The sequence below is a fragment of the Ascidia mentula genome, chromosome 1, assembly GCF_947561715.1.
Source record: "Ascidia mentula chromosome 1, kaAscMent1.1, whole genome shotgun sequence".
Classification (NCBI taxonomy): Eukaryota; Metazoa; Chordata; class Ascidiacea; order Phlebobranchia; family Ascidiidae; genus Ascidia; species Ascidia mentula.
Window position 1 is genome coordinate 23,236,087 of NC_138566.1, and position 16,921 is coordinate 23,253,007.

The 16,921-nt window shown below is 41.3% G+C and overlaps 1 protein-coding gene across 3 annotated transcripts in view; it reads right to left on the bottom strand.

Moving 5' to 3' along the window:
• Positions 1 to 16,921, bottom strand: part of LOC145887688 (nuclear factor 1 X-type-like) — a 35,495-nt gene that overhangs the window by 1,847 nt on the left and 16,727 nt on the right. The window contains exons 1-11 of one of the 3 annotated variants that reach the window (XM_082978865.1): positions 13,924 to 15,011; positions 13,440 to 13,787; positions 9,183 to 9,369; positions 8,935 to 8,991; positions 2,177 to 2,248; positions 1,893 to 2,028; positions 1,602 to 1,732; positions 1,118 to 1,204; positions 946 to 1,011; positions 685 to 842; positions 272 to 470 (exon numbers count right to left, since the gene is read on the bottom strand). In XM_082978865.1, the coding sequence (XP_082834991.1) occupies positions 272 to 470; positions 685 to 842; positions 946 to 1,011; positions 1,118 to 1,204; positions 1,602 to 1,732; positions 1,893 to 2,028; positions 2,177 to 2,248; positions 8,935 to 8,991; positions 9,183 to 9,369; positions 13,440 to 13,787; positions 13,924 to 14,931 (2,449 nt within the window). In that variant the 5' untranslated portion in view covers positions 14,932 to 15,011. Of the gene's footprint in view, positions 1 to 271; positions 471 to 684; positions 843 to 945; positions 1,012 to 1,117; positions 1,205 to 1,601; positions 1,733 to 1,892; positions 2,029 to 2,176; positions 2,249 to 8,934; positions 8,995 to 9,182; positions 9,370 to 13,439; positions 13,788 to 13,923; positions 15,012 to 16,921 lie in introns of those variants that run through there. The other 2 variants (XM_082978864.1, XM_082978866.1) reach the window with 2 other exon arrangements.

The window sequence follows — 16,921 nt, forward strand, 5'->3', positions numbered from 1 at the left end:
CTTGAATTAAAAATATTTTTGTTGTTTCCATTGATCTTGTCGAAGTCTATAGCAACTGCTGGACGATTTGATAACACGTAATAAAGTATTTCACAGATGTGCAAGCTTACTATTGTTACACGCTACGTATTTTATCAAGGCGCAAAAGGTTGTCCGGTTTTTCCGGTCACGGAATGTAACGATAACCAATCAGTACGTAAGGCAAAGGGGCAAAAAGTTTCAGGGTTACAGCATTGTTTGGCCGACGTTGTATTGCAATGTCAATACTTACTCTGCATTCTGTCGTTAGTGATCATTGGATGAAAATCGTTTCCCGCGCTCTCCTCCATTTGATTGTGAGGCCACCTTTCGGGAGTGGCGCCCTCGTGCGCTGATGCCTGCGGGTTGGTAATTGTCCGTGTGGTGGCGCCACCGAGACCAGACGATCCAAGGGCCATTTGTTGCATGGTGTGAGGGTGGTAACTCAAAATCTGAGGGTTAAAAGTAGCGTTGTGGTAATAGTTGGGCAATTTAATTACGACATTTTCTTTCGGAATAAAGCTACAAACAAGTCAATTTACAAAATTGCACAATAAACGCTACGAACATTTCGGGGAAAAATAAGGATTGCCTATAACTTCAACATCAACTCAAGGTTTATATTCATTCTGCATCAAGGCCGCAAAAAAATATACTGCCTAATACCTGACTAGGCGTGTGCTTCGCTGCTTCGGCCGATAAACAAGCGAACTGTGCGAAGTCCTTCAACTCCTGGTTAGTGTGGTAAAATGGCTGCGGGGAGGCGTATGGAAAGGGATGGGTTTGTTGTAAAACCGGATGCCAAGCGGCCGCAGAATGGGCTCCTGTAGGTTGAGAATAAATCGGTAATCTTGCATTTGACCGCGGTTCAAAACATTCTTTCTTTTCGTCCTCCATCAGAAAACGTTACACTTTACATTTACATACCTTGTAATCTTGGAAAAGCTGACACAGCACTTGTCGAGGAACCGGGCGTATGAGGCGGCAGCATTTCTGTGTAAAGTAATAATCACGTTTATGACGTTAAGAGATAATTGTGTGGCACTAAACAGTTGTGGCGCCACACGTATCAAGGTTAATTAAAGTCACTGACACTTACCTGGTGACGTCACAGAGGAATGTGCGCCGTTGGCGAGTTCTGATTGGTTGCGAGTCGCTTTGGCCGATGGGGATTGCAGGGGGCTGCCTGTGGAAGTCAAGTAACGCCTAATTAACAGGGTGCGCGCCTGATATATTCAATGTGTCAGCGCCTGAATTGGAAAGTATACGTGTTTGTGATAGGACTGTCATGTATGTGCAACTACATGTATATATTTCCTGAACACATTCATCGTTTTTATATTCGGTAACACAGTCAAAAAATCGTCATTACGTTTTACTAAATAGCATTTTACAACATTAGCTCCAAATACAAAATATTTTTAACATCAAAATGACTTATTTATTTTACAAAATGTTTTTGCAGATTCTTAATGAACGCCAAGTGATGGCATAAACTTGTTTTAAAACTTTCTAACTAGGGCGTCTTAAACCGTTCTTCACAGATCTCGAAAGAAACAATAACGTCTTCACATTAATCAGACCTTGCCAGCTTGGATGAGAGCTTGGTGGTCGATTGTAGAAAGCTTCAGAGTCGTTCTCTCCTCCACTCTCCAGCCCGTTCGGTTCCTCTGTTGACATACTGCTTGCTGACGACTTTAAACGCTTGTTTTGGCTGTTCATAAATCAGATTTGTATAAGTCACACACAAACATCTTGCAATAAAACGGGCATATTTGAAATTCTTTAGGTTTTAGTTAAAAATAAGCATCCACAAAATTTACCCTGATAATTACTTACAGATCAACAGTTTTTTTTGTAAAATGCCAACTTACTTTACTTGCTGACGTAACACTAACGGACTGGGTGGGGGCACACGGTTGTCATGGTGATGGCCCGGGTAATAGTAGGGTGGACTTTCCAGGGGGCTGTTAACCCCCACCGAGTGGGCGTCCCCACTAACGATCGGAGCTGAAATAGTGGAATAATGTATTCAAATATTCGGAATGAATATGTGACATAAACGGAAGATCGATTAATCAATATATACAGCTTTGCTTGGTCTCAGTTTGCAAATTTGAAAAGTAAATTTGGGTTTATTTTAAATATAAACGCTTACTTTTCGCGACTCTGTAAATTTCATGAACTCCGAATACTCCGCTTGTTTTGAAGCATTTTGTTGCCCCGATTACTAAAAAAAGAAAATATGTTTAAAAACATGCAACTATATAGTTATATAGGATGCGGGTTACGAGCTAAATAATGTTGTCAACATTGGAATTGATCTATTTGTGAACTCTTTAAATCTAGGACAGAAATTAGTTATCAGAGCTGTTTTTTTTTATTCAAATACATTCACTGCGTCAAATTTGAGGAAAACCAATCAAAAGTTAAAAATTTCCACTGGGCGGTTGTAAAACAACCATAACTCTCGGAAGCCATTGCATCACTTGCTATTAAATTTTACAAGGGAAACTTTATTAAATTAAATTACAATGGAAAGTGTGAACAAAACGTCCAGTGCGTGACGTGGCAGAATTTGGCGGGAAATTAACAGGAGTTCGCTCGGAAGATGAACTCTCATCGACACTGGAACGGAAGTCTGCGTCCAACTTTTTGTGGACAATGCGTGGAAGTGTTACCCTGATTGCATATTTGCATGCTAATTTCCCTTCGGGGATGATAGAACGTGTCAAATTACCACACAATGCTGACGTCATTGGAGCGATGTAAAAGCAATATCAAAGGCAAACGACCGTTCGGATAGTGCTAGAGATTACCATAACAATTTGGAATGTACGAAAAATGTTGTTTGCTTTGAAAACAAAATGCAAAATTTAATTCATACACAACGGAAAATGTATCAATCCGTAATTTTCGTACGCCAACAGACGTGTTGTATATTTTCTTTTGCTGATATACAAAGGCTTCATTTTTATAAAATTTTTCTCCGCGCATAAATAAAGTGAAATGCCAAAAAAGTATTAGAATTCTTAATCACGAAAACGTACACAAGCATTATGTATATTATACATGTTAAAATCAGAGCCACAAAATTTACACAATTTAGGTAGGGGGAGTATAAACCATACGGCAAAATGGCGAATAAGGATCTTCAGAAGTTGATCTCAAAAATAAGTAAATGCGACTGATTCACCACAAACCTTGCGTACAACAATTTAACAATGCTGTAATTACGTTGTTTTACCGGTCGATCAAGTCGCAACGAGGTGGTTTTTGCCATAAAACTCTGTCTTAACGTAGTTTTTAAGGACATGAAAACCTGGTTCTTACCACTACGTTACACTGAGGGGAACTGTCACGTTTGAAATGTTTTTTTCCCAAGTTTTAATCAATTGCGAGACTACAAAAATTTTTGAATGAAATTTTTACACACACGTAATACAGAATGTAAAAACGAGTGTTGCCATGACACCGTGATTCATCTAATCAGTACAGGGGCAGTTTGAACTTAATTTGGAAGTATAATAACCATGGCCTGCGATTCCATATTCATAATACACAAAAACATAATAGAAAATACTCTTTTTTGTTAATCCTTCGGGCAACTTCACCGTTGTGCTACGTAAGCGGATATGTCACGTGATCAAATTTCTCGGAAAAACGATTTTCTCGGAATCGAGTGCGATTTCGCCGGCTCGGGTTGAAACTTCACCTGCAGAGGCGACAAACCGCAAATTGCCATTTTCGACCACTCATCAAAGATACCGGTGTCTCCGCATAATGACAGCTTACCAGCAAAACGGACACAAATTGTATGTGAAACGCAGTCGCAACATTTTGTGCCGTCCGCAAAATTCTGGTAAAAACCGGATAATCTGGTTGACTGCGCGCTACATGCGAACAGCTGTGGGAAATGCGCGAAAATATGCGAACTGAACGCAGGGAGAAGAATCTACACTGCTTGTGTGGTCGATATTAAATCATAAACTTAATTTTCAGTTTCTTTTCTTCCGAACGAATAACTAACATAATGTCCTATCCCACTTACATTGGTAAAGTAAATTTTGAAAATACGGGACCTGCGTCAGCTGAAAAAATAACGAAACATTTCGTATGAGGTGAGATTCGAACTCACGCTCTCGACACTTATAAGCGTCAAACACTTTAAAAATAAATCGTTTGCCATTAACCATGAATAGGTTGTATTACACAGTACATCATTATAGACAGAGTATTTAAACTTGCATCGTGTGTCAAAGCAACGCCACAACAAACGTTCGTTGCTTTTGAATCGCTGCAAACAAATTTTGAAAATTTGGGCAAAACCGAATCGTTGCAACCAAAAGTCGAAAAGGAAACGTGGCGGTAGTTTGCAAGCCACCCATTAACAATGTTCACTGTCGGGTTTCCCCAGATGCTAAATGTTAATTAGATTGATCGAAAAACCGGAAGAAAGCGCACCGAACATTACTTGGGTCGTGTTCAACAAGCGTGGCCGCTCGGCGCGCCCTTGTTGCGTCACAATGCGTCGATTGTTTATGGCCACTAGTTTCCACGAAATTTGCGCCATCAACACATTATTCCTGTTCAGAGCTTTCAAAAATATTCACAACTGACGGCAAATTAACTAGATTCAATAGCTGAAATCCACAGCAATATTTACACGATGTTAACCGAAAAAGTTAGAAATACTGCCAGCAATCTATTTCGATCCACTGTCCGCGAAGTACTTTTAATTTTAATCCACAACTTCAAGGCCAGACGATAAGGCAGAAAACAAAGGACAAGTCATAAAAGCCTTTTGTGACCACCGAGGCCCAGCCCAGATGATCGGTGGTGGATTAACTCTCAAATCAAATTACAGACAATAGTTTTGCGGTGCCCCCAGAGGACACTGGCGCGAACTTTAGAGATGCGAACATTTAGGCATCCGGGTCGGGTTTCACGAACCGTCGATCCCACGGGCGGTTCAAGTTCGAAATTTTTAGTCGGTTTAACCACTGTTTTTAAAAAGTCTTTGGTACATTGCTATTGCTTGCTGCTCCACAAGCGCATTCACTTTTCACCAACAAGTGTAAAACAATAAACAAAATTACAGTTCCCGACATTGTTTAAATTGGGAAGAAGATAATTTTCTGTGATAGATTAAAATAATTGATTATGTTTGTAATTAAATACTGTCGCATCATCACTTTAAATTGTCAAATTTGATAAACTAGTTTTATGAGCAGACAAAGGTACGACAATATCTGCCAACGACAAAAAATAAACACGTTTTTGCCCAGGTTACAGAAAACACCTTTTGAAGTATTGTAACAGTTAATTATCTTGTTTTACATTTTGGTTTATTTTTGTTTTGAAATAGGTTCAAGCTGCTTTACTCGCGAAGGGAAAAATAAAAACACGAGTTCTTAAATTTTCTTAAATATTTTTGAATGCGTATCTCCACATTTAATTAAACGTAAATATTTGTGGGCCGCACACACAGTTCCAAGCACTCGGACAGTCGTAGTGCGTGTTCCATTGCATTTGCCATACACTTATTTTCCCACCGACCATAAAAACTTGAGCGCTCGACCGAGTTTAAAAGCGCCAACACACCTCCTGAGCCCCATATACCCCCTAGCACACACGTACAGTGACGCCCATTAGCAATAGTGTGGTCATTTATGCGTGAAGTACGCTGCTTCGAGTGCGCAGCGTTCGAAAATTAAGGGTAGCTCACCAACTTGGAAAGAGGCTAAACTTGAACCTCCGTGGGGTCCGTCTGACCCCCAGCAAAGGTTCAATGCACCCCCGATACAAACCATCGGCCGCAGCTTCAAAATTTTTTGGCTCGCACAGGTTTAGCGACAATTCGACTTGTTCTAGATCCAAAGTGTTGGAGCGCGGTGCGCGGATCGCGAGATTTTCTCTTGTTTCGGAAAAGAGTTCAAGGTCGAGAAGGCTTCTACCATTTTGTTCGACGGATCGCGAAACAGGATACCTACGCTGGTAGGTTTACGCACTCGCAGTGTCATGCCACTGGTATGTGGAAGCCGCACATCCACGACAGTCTTACCCCACTTCGTCTAACATGCTGACACTCTGATTTTTTTTTCAAATTTTTGGGAATTTTTTCGAAAAAAATCTTATGTCGGAATTTTTGAACTTATCCTACAGAATCAAATCATGTAATTCATATTTAGCAATTAATCTTACATTAAAAATGTAAATATACAGAACCTAAAAACGTGAACAATCCAAAGGTAATATGCGAAGGACCAACCGGCTGGAAATTGATCATAAGAACGGAAATTGCAGCGCACGCGCAACGAAATAAAAGTAACAACAGCAGCCAAAGACTTTGACAAATGATGTAAAATGAACAAACGGTTTTTAGGGTATTTGGCGAAACACCAATCACTCGTTGCCAGGGAGTTTGGCGCACCTGATTTTTACACGCTTCGGTGTACATGAACGTGCGCATGCGCACAACATGCACTCTCTTGAACGTCATTGGTTTTTCAAAAACTAAGGCAAATCAAAAGAAAATTTCTGAAACCACAACAAAGGTGCATTCTATTCGCGCGGAGGGCAAGCCAGTGGTTTGCCAAATTTGCAGGGTCACAGCATATTGATTCCTTGCGGCACACCAAAGTCAGTATAATTTTTAAATGAAGCTATTTCGTATGAAACAATACAAAGACTAATCAAAACAGATGGGCATTTCAAAATGCGTTCAAGTTTACGTAAAGAAATTGTTTCACGGCGTTCATCAGTTTCAAATTTTGTTAGTTTATAATTATTGCCATGAAGGAAAAATTGGAATACTTTAATAATTGCATGATAGCAGCGCACACTCGCATGTACATTATTATTAACATTAACACAACACATGCCGAAACATAAATTGTTGCTGATAGGGGAAACTTTCACGGCCCACATTTAAGAAACCTTGAACTGAGCAACACTAAAATTGACCATACGTCTACGTTCGCAAAGGTGCAAGCAGTAAATCATGGTTTTCATACATTTATATTTACGATTCGGCAAATTGATAATTGTAGGTAACTTGAACTGTAAGTAAGGTTTACTGTTGCCAAAGAAAATTGGGTTTGGCACAAAATATGCACAACTTACTTCACGTTCATTGGCCAACCATTTGCTTTTGAGATAAATTAATTAGCTCGCAGTAAGTTTGCATTGTTTAAAATTAAAGCTTGCGGGTGGACACAAATTGCCTCGGCATCAAAAATTTATGGACGCTCGCCGAGACAATTTAATAAGCAGACACAAGAGGGAAGTTAAAAGGACGAAATTAATGCTCTATTTGTCAACTTTTTGTACAGCAGACTGGTACTTCGTAATGACTGTGGGTAATGTTTTTTTACCCAACTTTTTTATAACTCTAGGGGTCAAAGGCAAGTTTTCCACTAAAACTTGCCTGTTTTGAAAACTTCGAATCAAATTTGTGCAGAGACAATAAAAGTTATTTAAGTTGTGTGTGTGTGTGTGTGATTTTCAAAAATTTATTTCAAAAAAAAGAGAATACATTTGTCAAATACTGCGAAGAGAAGGCTTTTGGGGTTATGGGATTTTTGGGTTTAGAGTGGGTTGGGGGTTGTGGAGTTAAAGCAAGTGACTTTGCATGTGTTTTTAGGTATAACCTGTGTCAGACCTTGCGGTTGGAAGATAAGATGCTAAGAAAACACTTTTGATAGGTAACAAACACCAAACTAAGGACAAGAGCTGGCCGTGTGGTTTGTTTGTAACCGCGTCAACTTCTTGTCGCAGAGTTTTTGTCCAAAGAGTTTGGTTTTGGAATGCTTAATTTGAAAGGAATTTGCGGAACGGTCGTTCGTTCTGTTGCTTTAGGCAATCCGCAATGGAAACAGTCGCAAAATAAAAAACGTCAGCAAACGTAATTTAGCTTTCGCATGCAACAAGCATAAGCGCCACAACAACATTCCAGCATTTGCAGATTCTTGGCTCGCAACCTTTTATAGGAAACATATTTTCATAATTACAATTCTTATATTTCTAGTTGCCAAAAAATCATTTTGATATCTATTTCAACATCCTGGAAACCATTGGAAGCAAATGCAACGGCGTTAAAAATATGGTGCCTTTAAAGACCCCGAGGTTTACATTTCAATCCCACAAAGGGCGGTATGACGTGAGAATCGACATTGTTGCGTTTTCTATTTTCATTCGCGCGCTTTTTAAACGTGGCAACAATCGCTTGGGTTGAGGAATCAATACTGGCCGTTATGTATTCGACGAATCGAAACGAAATAAGCACGACCTAAGCTGCTTTTAACAATTTTTCGGAGCTTGCTTTCAGTTACGAGCCAGCGTTTGCATAGGGCAGGTGTGCAGCCGACGTGTTAGGCTTATTCCGATGCTTTTATGTTGAAATCTTTCGCCGATTTAAAATGTCACAGCGGGGACGTTTTCGATTCAGTCCAAGACGAAAAGTTGTTGGGAACAAGTGAATTGGGAGGGGTTATTGAAATGTTTGTATTCAGCATTGAAACGGTTTTCAATATTGCCAAGGGGATGGTTTTTCCCGGTGCAACTTATATTGTGTTATCGACTGTTGGGGAACGATAATAGCTAGTGTGAAATAAAGCGCTGAAATAATGCGGGCCAAGGAAAAGAATACCTAAAGGCACAGTTGTAAATTCAAAAAGCGGCACAATGATCTTGGTGTTTCTAATCTTGGTCTTGGAACATCTTACAGTTACCATTCAGTTAAACATCCAAGCAATTGAAAGAAAATCCTTGGGAAACTAAAATACTGACAGACAATTCACCCAAATTACGACTTGGACAAAACAAAATCACCAAACCGCATACGTTACACATCGAATAATTGAAAAAGTTTCGAAACATGCCTCATTTCTTCACTTATAGTTGCTAATATTTTACCTTTACAAGATTCCTCCCTCAGCGCGTCTTCCTCCTCTCTTCCGTTCTCGTCCGCGGCTGCTAAAAAAGTTCAGGGCTTGAAAATCAGTTTTGTGATTTCAGTTTACTTGTGACTTCACAATTATTGTCACATCAATGCATAAAAAGAAGTTTTCCTCACATATATTTTGACAGTAAAACATGCTTTTGAACATTGCGTGATAATCACCACAAGAGCAGACAAAAAGGCTATGTGACGTCATAAATACCTTCTTCTTTGACGTAATTGGCAAGATAAAGGTCAAGTTCCTTGACTGTGACGCTAATGTGGTATGGCTGGACGCAAAGACCGGCATTCTGGCCACACGAGTGCGCTTTCGACAATCGCTCTCCGTCGGTCGATTCGAGGGGAAGCCCCCGAAATAAGATAATCATCACCAGGTCGAGGCGCCAGACCTGCAAAGAATATTGGTAGTAATTTGTTTCGAAAGATGGAATATGTATAGTAAAGTCATTGCTCCGTACGCTTAACTATAATTGAAAAAATACAATAGGTTGCGGACAGATGTAACGGCCGACACTTTTAACTTACTCAAAGTCGACGTCCCTGTGCATTTTTGTGAGAAATTTTCCCACAAAATCTCAGAAACTTCAAGTCAAATTCAAATCTACCAATGAAATTTGTCAAGTACATGCTCACGACATCAACCGTTACAATACGGATGAGCACGTGTAAAAGATCGGTTACGTGTCATTTGATGTAAACTGATCCGATCTAATTAGGAAGTGCGTGATTCCGCGAGAGTTTAACGAATGGGGCGCTACTAAAAATAAAAACTTGCAGCAGCCGAATTGTTAGCAGGACTACGGAATGTTGGAAGTGCTTCTGGTTACCACGACAACCCAGGAAACCTGTTCTGATAGGCGATGAAGTCTCACGTGGGAACGTCTTAGGGTCCGACATGTGGAGCACTTTACCGGAAAACCGGAGGAGAATTTGGGGACAAGATAACAGTCGTTTTAAAACTGTACAGATCTTCCACTTTCAATTACATGTGATTATGCTGTAACTTGTCTTGTAACTCTCCAATACACATGTTTTTTTAATATTTGCTGGACATCAGTATATTAAATTATGAAAGACGACAAGGAGTTAAGTCCTTTTTTACCAATTAACAAAATAATCAACGAGATAGGTTTTTGAATACGAAAATTGTGCCTCGTTCTTTTGATTTCCAAAAGCGTCGACTCCAAAGTGAAACCTACAGCTCTACGATAATTAACCGAAAACATCAGTCATTTGTGTTCAGCATGATTATGGGTTTAAGTGCAACCCAAATACTTCATTTGAAAAAATAACTGCAGTAGACTCGCATAAGCACATTTGCATTGATCCTTGTTACTAAACTAACAATTAAAAATCGATAATTAAATTTCGCGTGCCCTCAGACCAGAGCGACGCGGTCGCGCGTACGGTCATTGTGACGTCGTGTTTGTGCGTTGTGACGTCTCCTGGCGTTGCCACAAATATCGACGCTGGCATTGGCAGGCTGTCGCGAGTCAGGTGACAGGTGTCACTAGCGGATGACACCATCCTGGCACCCATGACCACTCTGCCACGAGAAGTGTCAGTGTCTAAAAAGGTTGGTTAGCGGATTGCGCATAGTAATGTTCCCGAAGTAGTGTCACCAACAGGAATATTTTAACGTTGATTTGGTTTGTTTGCAAATGGATGTAATTTCATATATCAAAATGTTTCTTGCATACATCGTGGGTACGTTTCAAATGGAAGTATCTTAATGTTCTTTACATTGACACTTAACTGGAGCAAATAAAATTAACTCTTACAGAAGGACATGGCACCAAACACTCAAATAAGGAAGGGTGATGGCATACAACACTTGACAGTTTCCGTTCGAAAACGGACGACGATCTGAGGGTTCGGAAGTCCTTTTCCGTCAAGACACCCCCATTACCCTTATACAAAGCCCCAACACTCTGCTCGAGAAACTCAGGTATTTTGATGATCGCCGCGAGACACGAAAAATACATCAAGCACTTGAGAGGGTGCAGCGCGCGAAGGTTCAAGTTTCCAATTTAGCGTCGATTCTTGTAATGAAAATCAAGACCCCCATTGTTCGGGGGCAAGTGGGTTCTCTAAATTGGGGTAATTGGGTCGACGCAAAACTTCGAAACCGGTGTTTGCATTTTATGACGTCGCCGTAATGGGGTGTTACGAAATCAAGCGGAAAATGTCGTATTCTTGTTCATCCAACAACCAATTGTGTATAAAAACTGCAGAAAACTATCGTGACTTTGTCTGTCGGGCAAATTTATTGTTACATTTATCAATTCAATAATGGTGTGACTATAATGCCCACAAACAATTTCAACACAGAATTATGTCCGTTCAATAACCCCCAATAAAAGCACCTATTTGTACAAAGGTAGTTGTTACGTCACAAGGACACACGGTTGTGTAACGCTTACGCAAGACTGCACAGTTGGGGGCGTGTCGTTAGGATCCGATGTATTTTATGATAAAAACGCCTGAGGGACAAAGTGTTATCAGCTACTTGTTGCGTAACAAACAATGATTTATGTCTCGCTAGGACATCGTTTTATAACAGGGGTTAAAATGAGTTCCTAATATCACGTGATACCTCCGCTTCATTAAACCAAGGCGTTTTGGATTATATAACATAGATGTATAACAGGGTTTCTTACAAGACCTCGAACCCGTCGCTTTTGTTTTTCGGTAGCAAATAATTATTGAGGAACATATGTTTATTATTCTTATTTGGTATTTCTAGATCGAGTGAACATAGACCAGCCGTGTTCTCGTATATTTAATGGTTTTTTTTAACATAAACTGTTTAGTAAATTTTGTTCTCACCTCTGCTCGGATAAGGAGACAAGTGCCAAAGGAAATGTTCTATGGTGCAATCAATTCAAAAACAGAATTTTAATTTTTTTTCGAAACAAGAAATTAACGTAACAACCGCAGTGTTCGACGAAGCCACAACTCTCGATACAAAAATTTAAAGCCGACAATTAAAATGAAACAAACAATTTTCAAAAATCCGTTACACAGGCTACGCGAAATAATCCTGCACGTGTGCTTAATGGTTACAAATGCGAATTTTAAATGGGTCGGTCGTCTGTTGGGAATACCGTACGATGTCGTTTTGACGAATTAGTGTTAATATCGCCCTTTTAAAATCATTCCCGTACAGTTCCACCCTAATTCCATGTGTCAGGCCCACCCTCCCCGTTGTTCATTAATAATGGAAGTAGCGCGATCTGCTATTCCAACCTTGACGCTAATTTAACCCACGTGACACAAGCCGCTACCTCCCCACCTTTTGCCAAACCGCCCTTTCCCCCCCAGCCGACCATCGCGCGAGCCTCACGCGCCCGCTTCCGTCTTTGAGGGGTTGATAAGCAAATTTGGTGCTCCTGTAATCAATAAATGTGTGATTGCTCGAATACCCACCGACACAATCAGCTCGAAGGTTTCGGCCGTGCAGCAATGCCCACTTAGACATGACAAGCCGTTTCACGTCGCTTTCATGCTAGTTGGTTACTTTGTTCGAGGGCAAAGATAGATAGTTTAATCGCATAGAACCGTTTCTTCACACCAAACTTCCAAAAACTTCATTTTGACGGAATTTTTTAACGCTTTATATGATCACATCGCGGTTTGTCCTGCTGATTTCGAACACAAAATTAAACTGTTAGATTGTGACGCAATAGAGGTTATAATAAGAAAACATGGTCTGTCGCACTCTTACGCTTGAGTAAATCCCAAGAAGGCTAGACATTTGTTTTAGGAACACATAACGGACGCCAGTAAAAATAATCCCAAAAATGATGCAATCTTTGGCGCCATAACTTACGCAACATATAGTAACTATCACATGACAGCAATGATTTGTTGAAAGGAATTTAATTAGTTTGAAAACAGAGAAATCACAATATTTTTCCTAGATCCTAAATCAATGCATGACGGCTGTTACATAACAACGACGACTTTGACGCAACAACACTATTGTTATTTGTCTTATGTATGCAAATCAAACTTAAAATCGTCTAGGGAGTTAAGTCCAAGTTTGGTTGTTTTAATTTTAGACCTTGAACGTCTGCGACCCTTAAACAACTCGTGGTAGTAAATTGCTGCAAACCCATGACGTTTTCGGCTAAATTGTCAACTGCTAAAGACATTAGTTGTTTGTTGCGTAACAATGGCATCTTATCACGACCTTCTTGCCTTAATTGCAGCAAAGACAACCAATACCACTTATGCTCAAAAGTTCTTGCAAAAAGTGATACCTACGACTGGCCTAGATTGCTGCTAAATCATCCAACCAAGATTCTATTTGAATAAGCATACTGATGATACCATATAGGCGAAATATATAACTTATAAAAACAATATCTCGGATGATTTAGCAACAATCTAGGCCAGTCCTAGGAATCACTTTTTGCTTCATAAACATTCGGTTGTTTTCCTTTAAATCATCTACCTTGTCGGCTTGACGTAAGCAGTCGATCCGGCGAATCTTTCCTTTCTGATCCGGATTCGAGAGGATGCAACACACCGACTTCTTCCCAGTGATGGTGAGGACGAAATCCTCTCTGTACTCCGGGCGGATGTCCTTCCGGAGCTTGGCTAAAAGTCGCGACGCCCATTTCTGTTTGACCTCCGGCTTTTCGCGGAGGAGTTCCTCCTTGACTGCTCGCTCTTCCGTCGGACTCATCCTCTTCTCGTGCTTCTTGAAGTATTTCCTCTTCCTGGCTTGGAGGTTAAACCATGTGTACGCGAAACTCTTCACGTGCGGCATCAACGCTTCGATGAAAGGGTGGAACTCATCCTAAAATCAAAAGGAAATAGTTTGTAATGAAGCAAAATTATCAAATTGTAGTTAAATATATATTTTATGTGTTAAGTTGAAGGTTCTGCTCTCACCAAATAACCCAAGCGCCGGCACCGTTTTGTCCGAAATATACCTGTATTGAGCAGAACGAATACGGGGGTGCGTCGTACGCTAACATGGCCTGTGCAGTGGAGGGACAAATGCCGGGGCGGGCGCCCACAACCTGGTGTCGGTGTCTCGGATACGGAAAGGTAGAAGATGACGCAAACGAGTCGGAAGCAAGTCTGGCAGAGCGATGAGCAAAGTTGCTGCTGGATTGCATTGGGCCGTACCCCCCATGCTTGTCCAACCCCCCCTCGCCGTACTGATGACCGGGGTTTGACACAAACGCGGCCGGGTTAGGGAGGAATTGTGGGTAACGTTGAGCGGCTGCAGCGGCAGCCACAGCGGCTACGTTAAAGTTATCCGACGAGGAAGTCCCGGCTCCTAAATTTCCCACAAAGTTCTGCAGAAACTGGGAGTGTCGATGCTGGGGGAAGAAGACTCCCTGATGCTGGGCAGAAGACACCACGTCGCTTGCATCCAGCGCGCAGTCGGAGCGCTCATCCAGGGAGGAGTGAGGACGCGGGCGCAGGGAGTTGTACGGGTCCTCCTTGAGGCTCCAGGACCTCTGGAAGTGATGATGACTCCCGCCTCCTGACGAGCTCGACTGCAGATCGCTGTGGGGAAAAATGGCTCCAGCCGTGTCCACACTTCCAGCGCTATAGCTTCTTCTCACCGTGTCGTGGTGGTTGTGGATAGTCTGTACCAAGTTTGGCCACGTGCTCGTCTCTACAGATTCGGGCACTTGGTGACAGTGCTGAGCAGAAAGTCCTTCGGACTCTTCAGTCAAATTAGCATCTGGAATGCGACACTGGATGCGTTGAAGGCCTCGAGAGAGAGACCCAGATAGTACGGACGAGGAATGGCGCCTTCCGATGATGCTGATTGGCCCAGCAAGAGATATGTGCGCGTGGCGGGCGAAACTATCCGGTTCAACACCGTCTAAAATTTGGTTTCTGTGAGCGCAAGGCTCATTGAAATATTGTCCGGTCGGGTTATTGAGTAGAGGGTCGGCACAAATTCCAACAGCTGTGGTCATCACACAAACAGCTATCTCGCTTTCCTGTGTTTGCTTGATAGCACTTTTACATATCAGCACAATCCGCTACGGGATGTGTCCAATCTAAATAAATTTCACAAAACAATATCGATACATGAAAATATAGTAAGGCGAAGAAACCTGGCCGAAAACAACTTCTGGAGGGTGTAGTAAAACACAGTACAACTTCAAGCAATAAATTGACTATTTGAATGTTTACTCTGTAATCTTGCAAAGATAAGGGCGCCATTTAAGGCAAAAATATTGTACAATCTGCCAGTTTTGCAACTCCAAACAAGTCGAAAGACGTTATTTTGAAACTAACAATGCTCCAGGCATCATTCTGCGTCTCAATGCCTCAAAACGCACTTAAACTTCCATTTTGTTGCCCCCAGACCCAAGGATGGGCCGAGAAAAGACTTTAAGGCAACGTATAAGTATGCACGACTACGAAAACCGCTTTGTCAAATTCGCGAAAGGAATAAAGATGGAGAGGCAATGGATCAAATGCTGCGAAGTGGACGGCATTTCCAAGCCGAAGAGAGCGAAAATTCACAGACTTCGCAAAAAAAACATTCCAAAGCCTACACCGTAACCAAAACCCACATGTTCTCTTAGAATGGGTCAAACGTTCCACAGAGATCGTATCTAAGCTATGCAGCGCGTGTTTGGCGTCAAATCAGGTAATAATCATCTATCAGCGCAAACTGCAGGGTTTTTTCTATCCTGGCTCGTTCATCTCTCAGCCCGGATTGAGCTGAACTGAGACAGAGAGATCCAGGCCCCTCTAAAATATGGCGCTCGTTTCTTCGTCGGAACTAAAATGAGTCATGGGATTCATAATTCAAAGTATATAATGAAGACAAACGTCAATACCGTCGTAAACTGATACAGCAATAAGGAACTGACTGTTTTAAACAAACATTTCTCTCAACTCTTAATTAATCTTTTCCAAAGATGTGATGCAATTTATGCCATTCGATAATAAAATTTCTTCAACGAAGTGTTTATATTAAAGCTCCTATAGAAAACCAACTAATCTACAACAAACAATAAAATAATAGCACAAAATTTGCTGCCAATTCTATTCTATAAACTGAAAAGCATGCTCAGAAACAGCAGAACAAACCAATTTCCATTTGAAATATTTTTCGCTCGGGGCTGCTTTCGGCAACTCTACCCAAACTGATTTAATCAAAGCCAAAAAGGCTGAAACAACTTGGCTGATCACGAACGTCCGTTTGCGCAACTTTTAATGGGAAGCACGTTTATGACCTGAATATACATAAACACTGAGCCTTCAGCAGCAATTCTCTTTTTTCGGTTTTGCACTCAAATCACGACGGGTCTTATAATGGATTCAATCATGGCGGAAGTATCACACTAAAAAACTCTTGGACACTTTAAAAGAAAGTTGCATAAGAATGTCTGTTATGATTCTAATTTTGTGCAAGCCGAACTAATTCACGCGAATGGAAAATTTATTTGCTCAACAAACAGCAGCACAGCCACGAAAGTAAAACAAAGCAATTCCACTGCGCTGCAAGCTTTGTGACGTCACAGTCATATTTCCGCCACTCCCCCAGCGTGCGTCACTACCGGTGTAATTACGAGCAGAGCGTGCCAAAAACATTCCTTCGTCTTTGCAAGGAGTTTGCGAGACGCATCCATTGTGACGCAACAATAAGGACGATTGTCACGAAACACGCGGGCGTCGTGCACCTGACGCGCAAGGAATGTTAAAATTTCGTGCGGCGAATTTTAGTGATTTGGCCTCGAAAATCCGGTTTAATTTCGTCACCGGCGCACGTTGATTGACGACTGATGGGTTTGTGACGAGACAATGCTCAATTAACGACGCATTAGGGGATTTAACAAGTTGGGTGATGAGCGGAATTGATTGTTTGTTTGCGGTTTCGCTGCAACGAGAAATGTGAACGCGAGATTCATTAATACCGAACTCCGGAACGCTGGAAAACCTCGGGCGCGG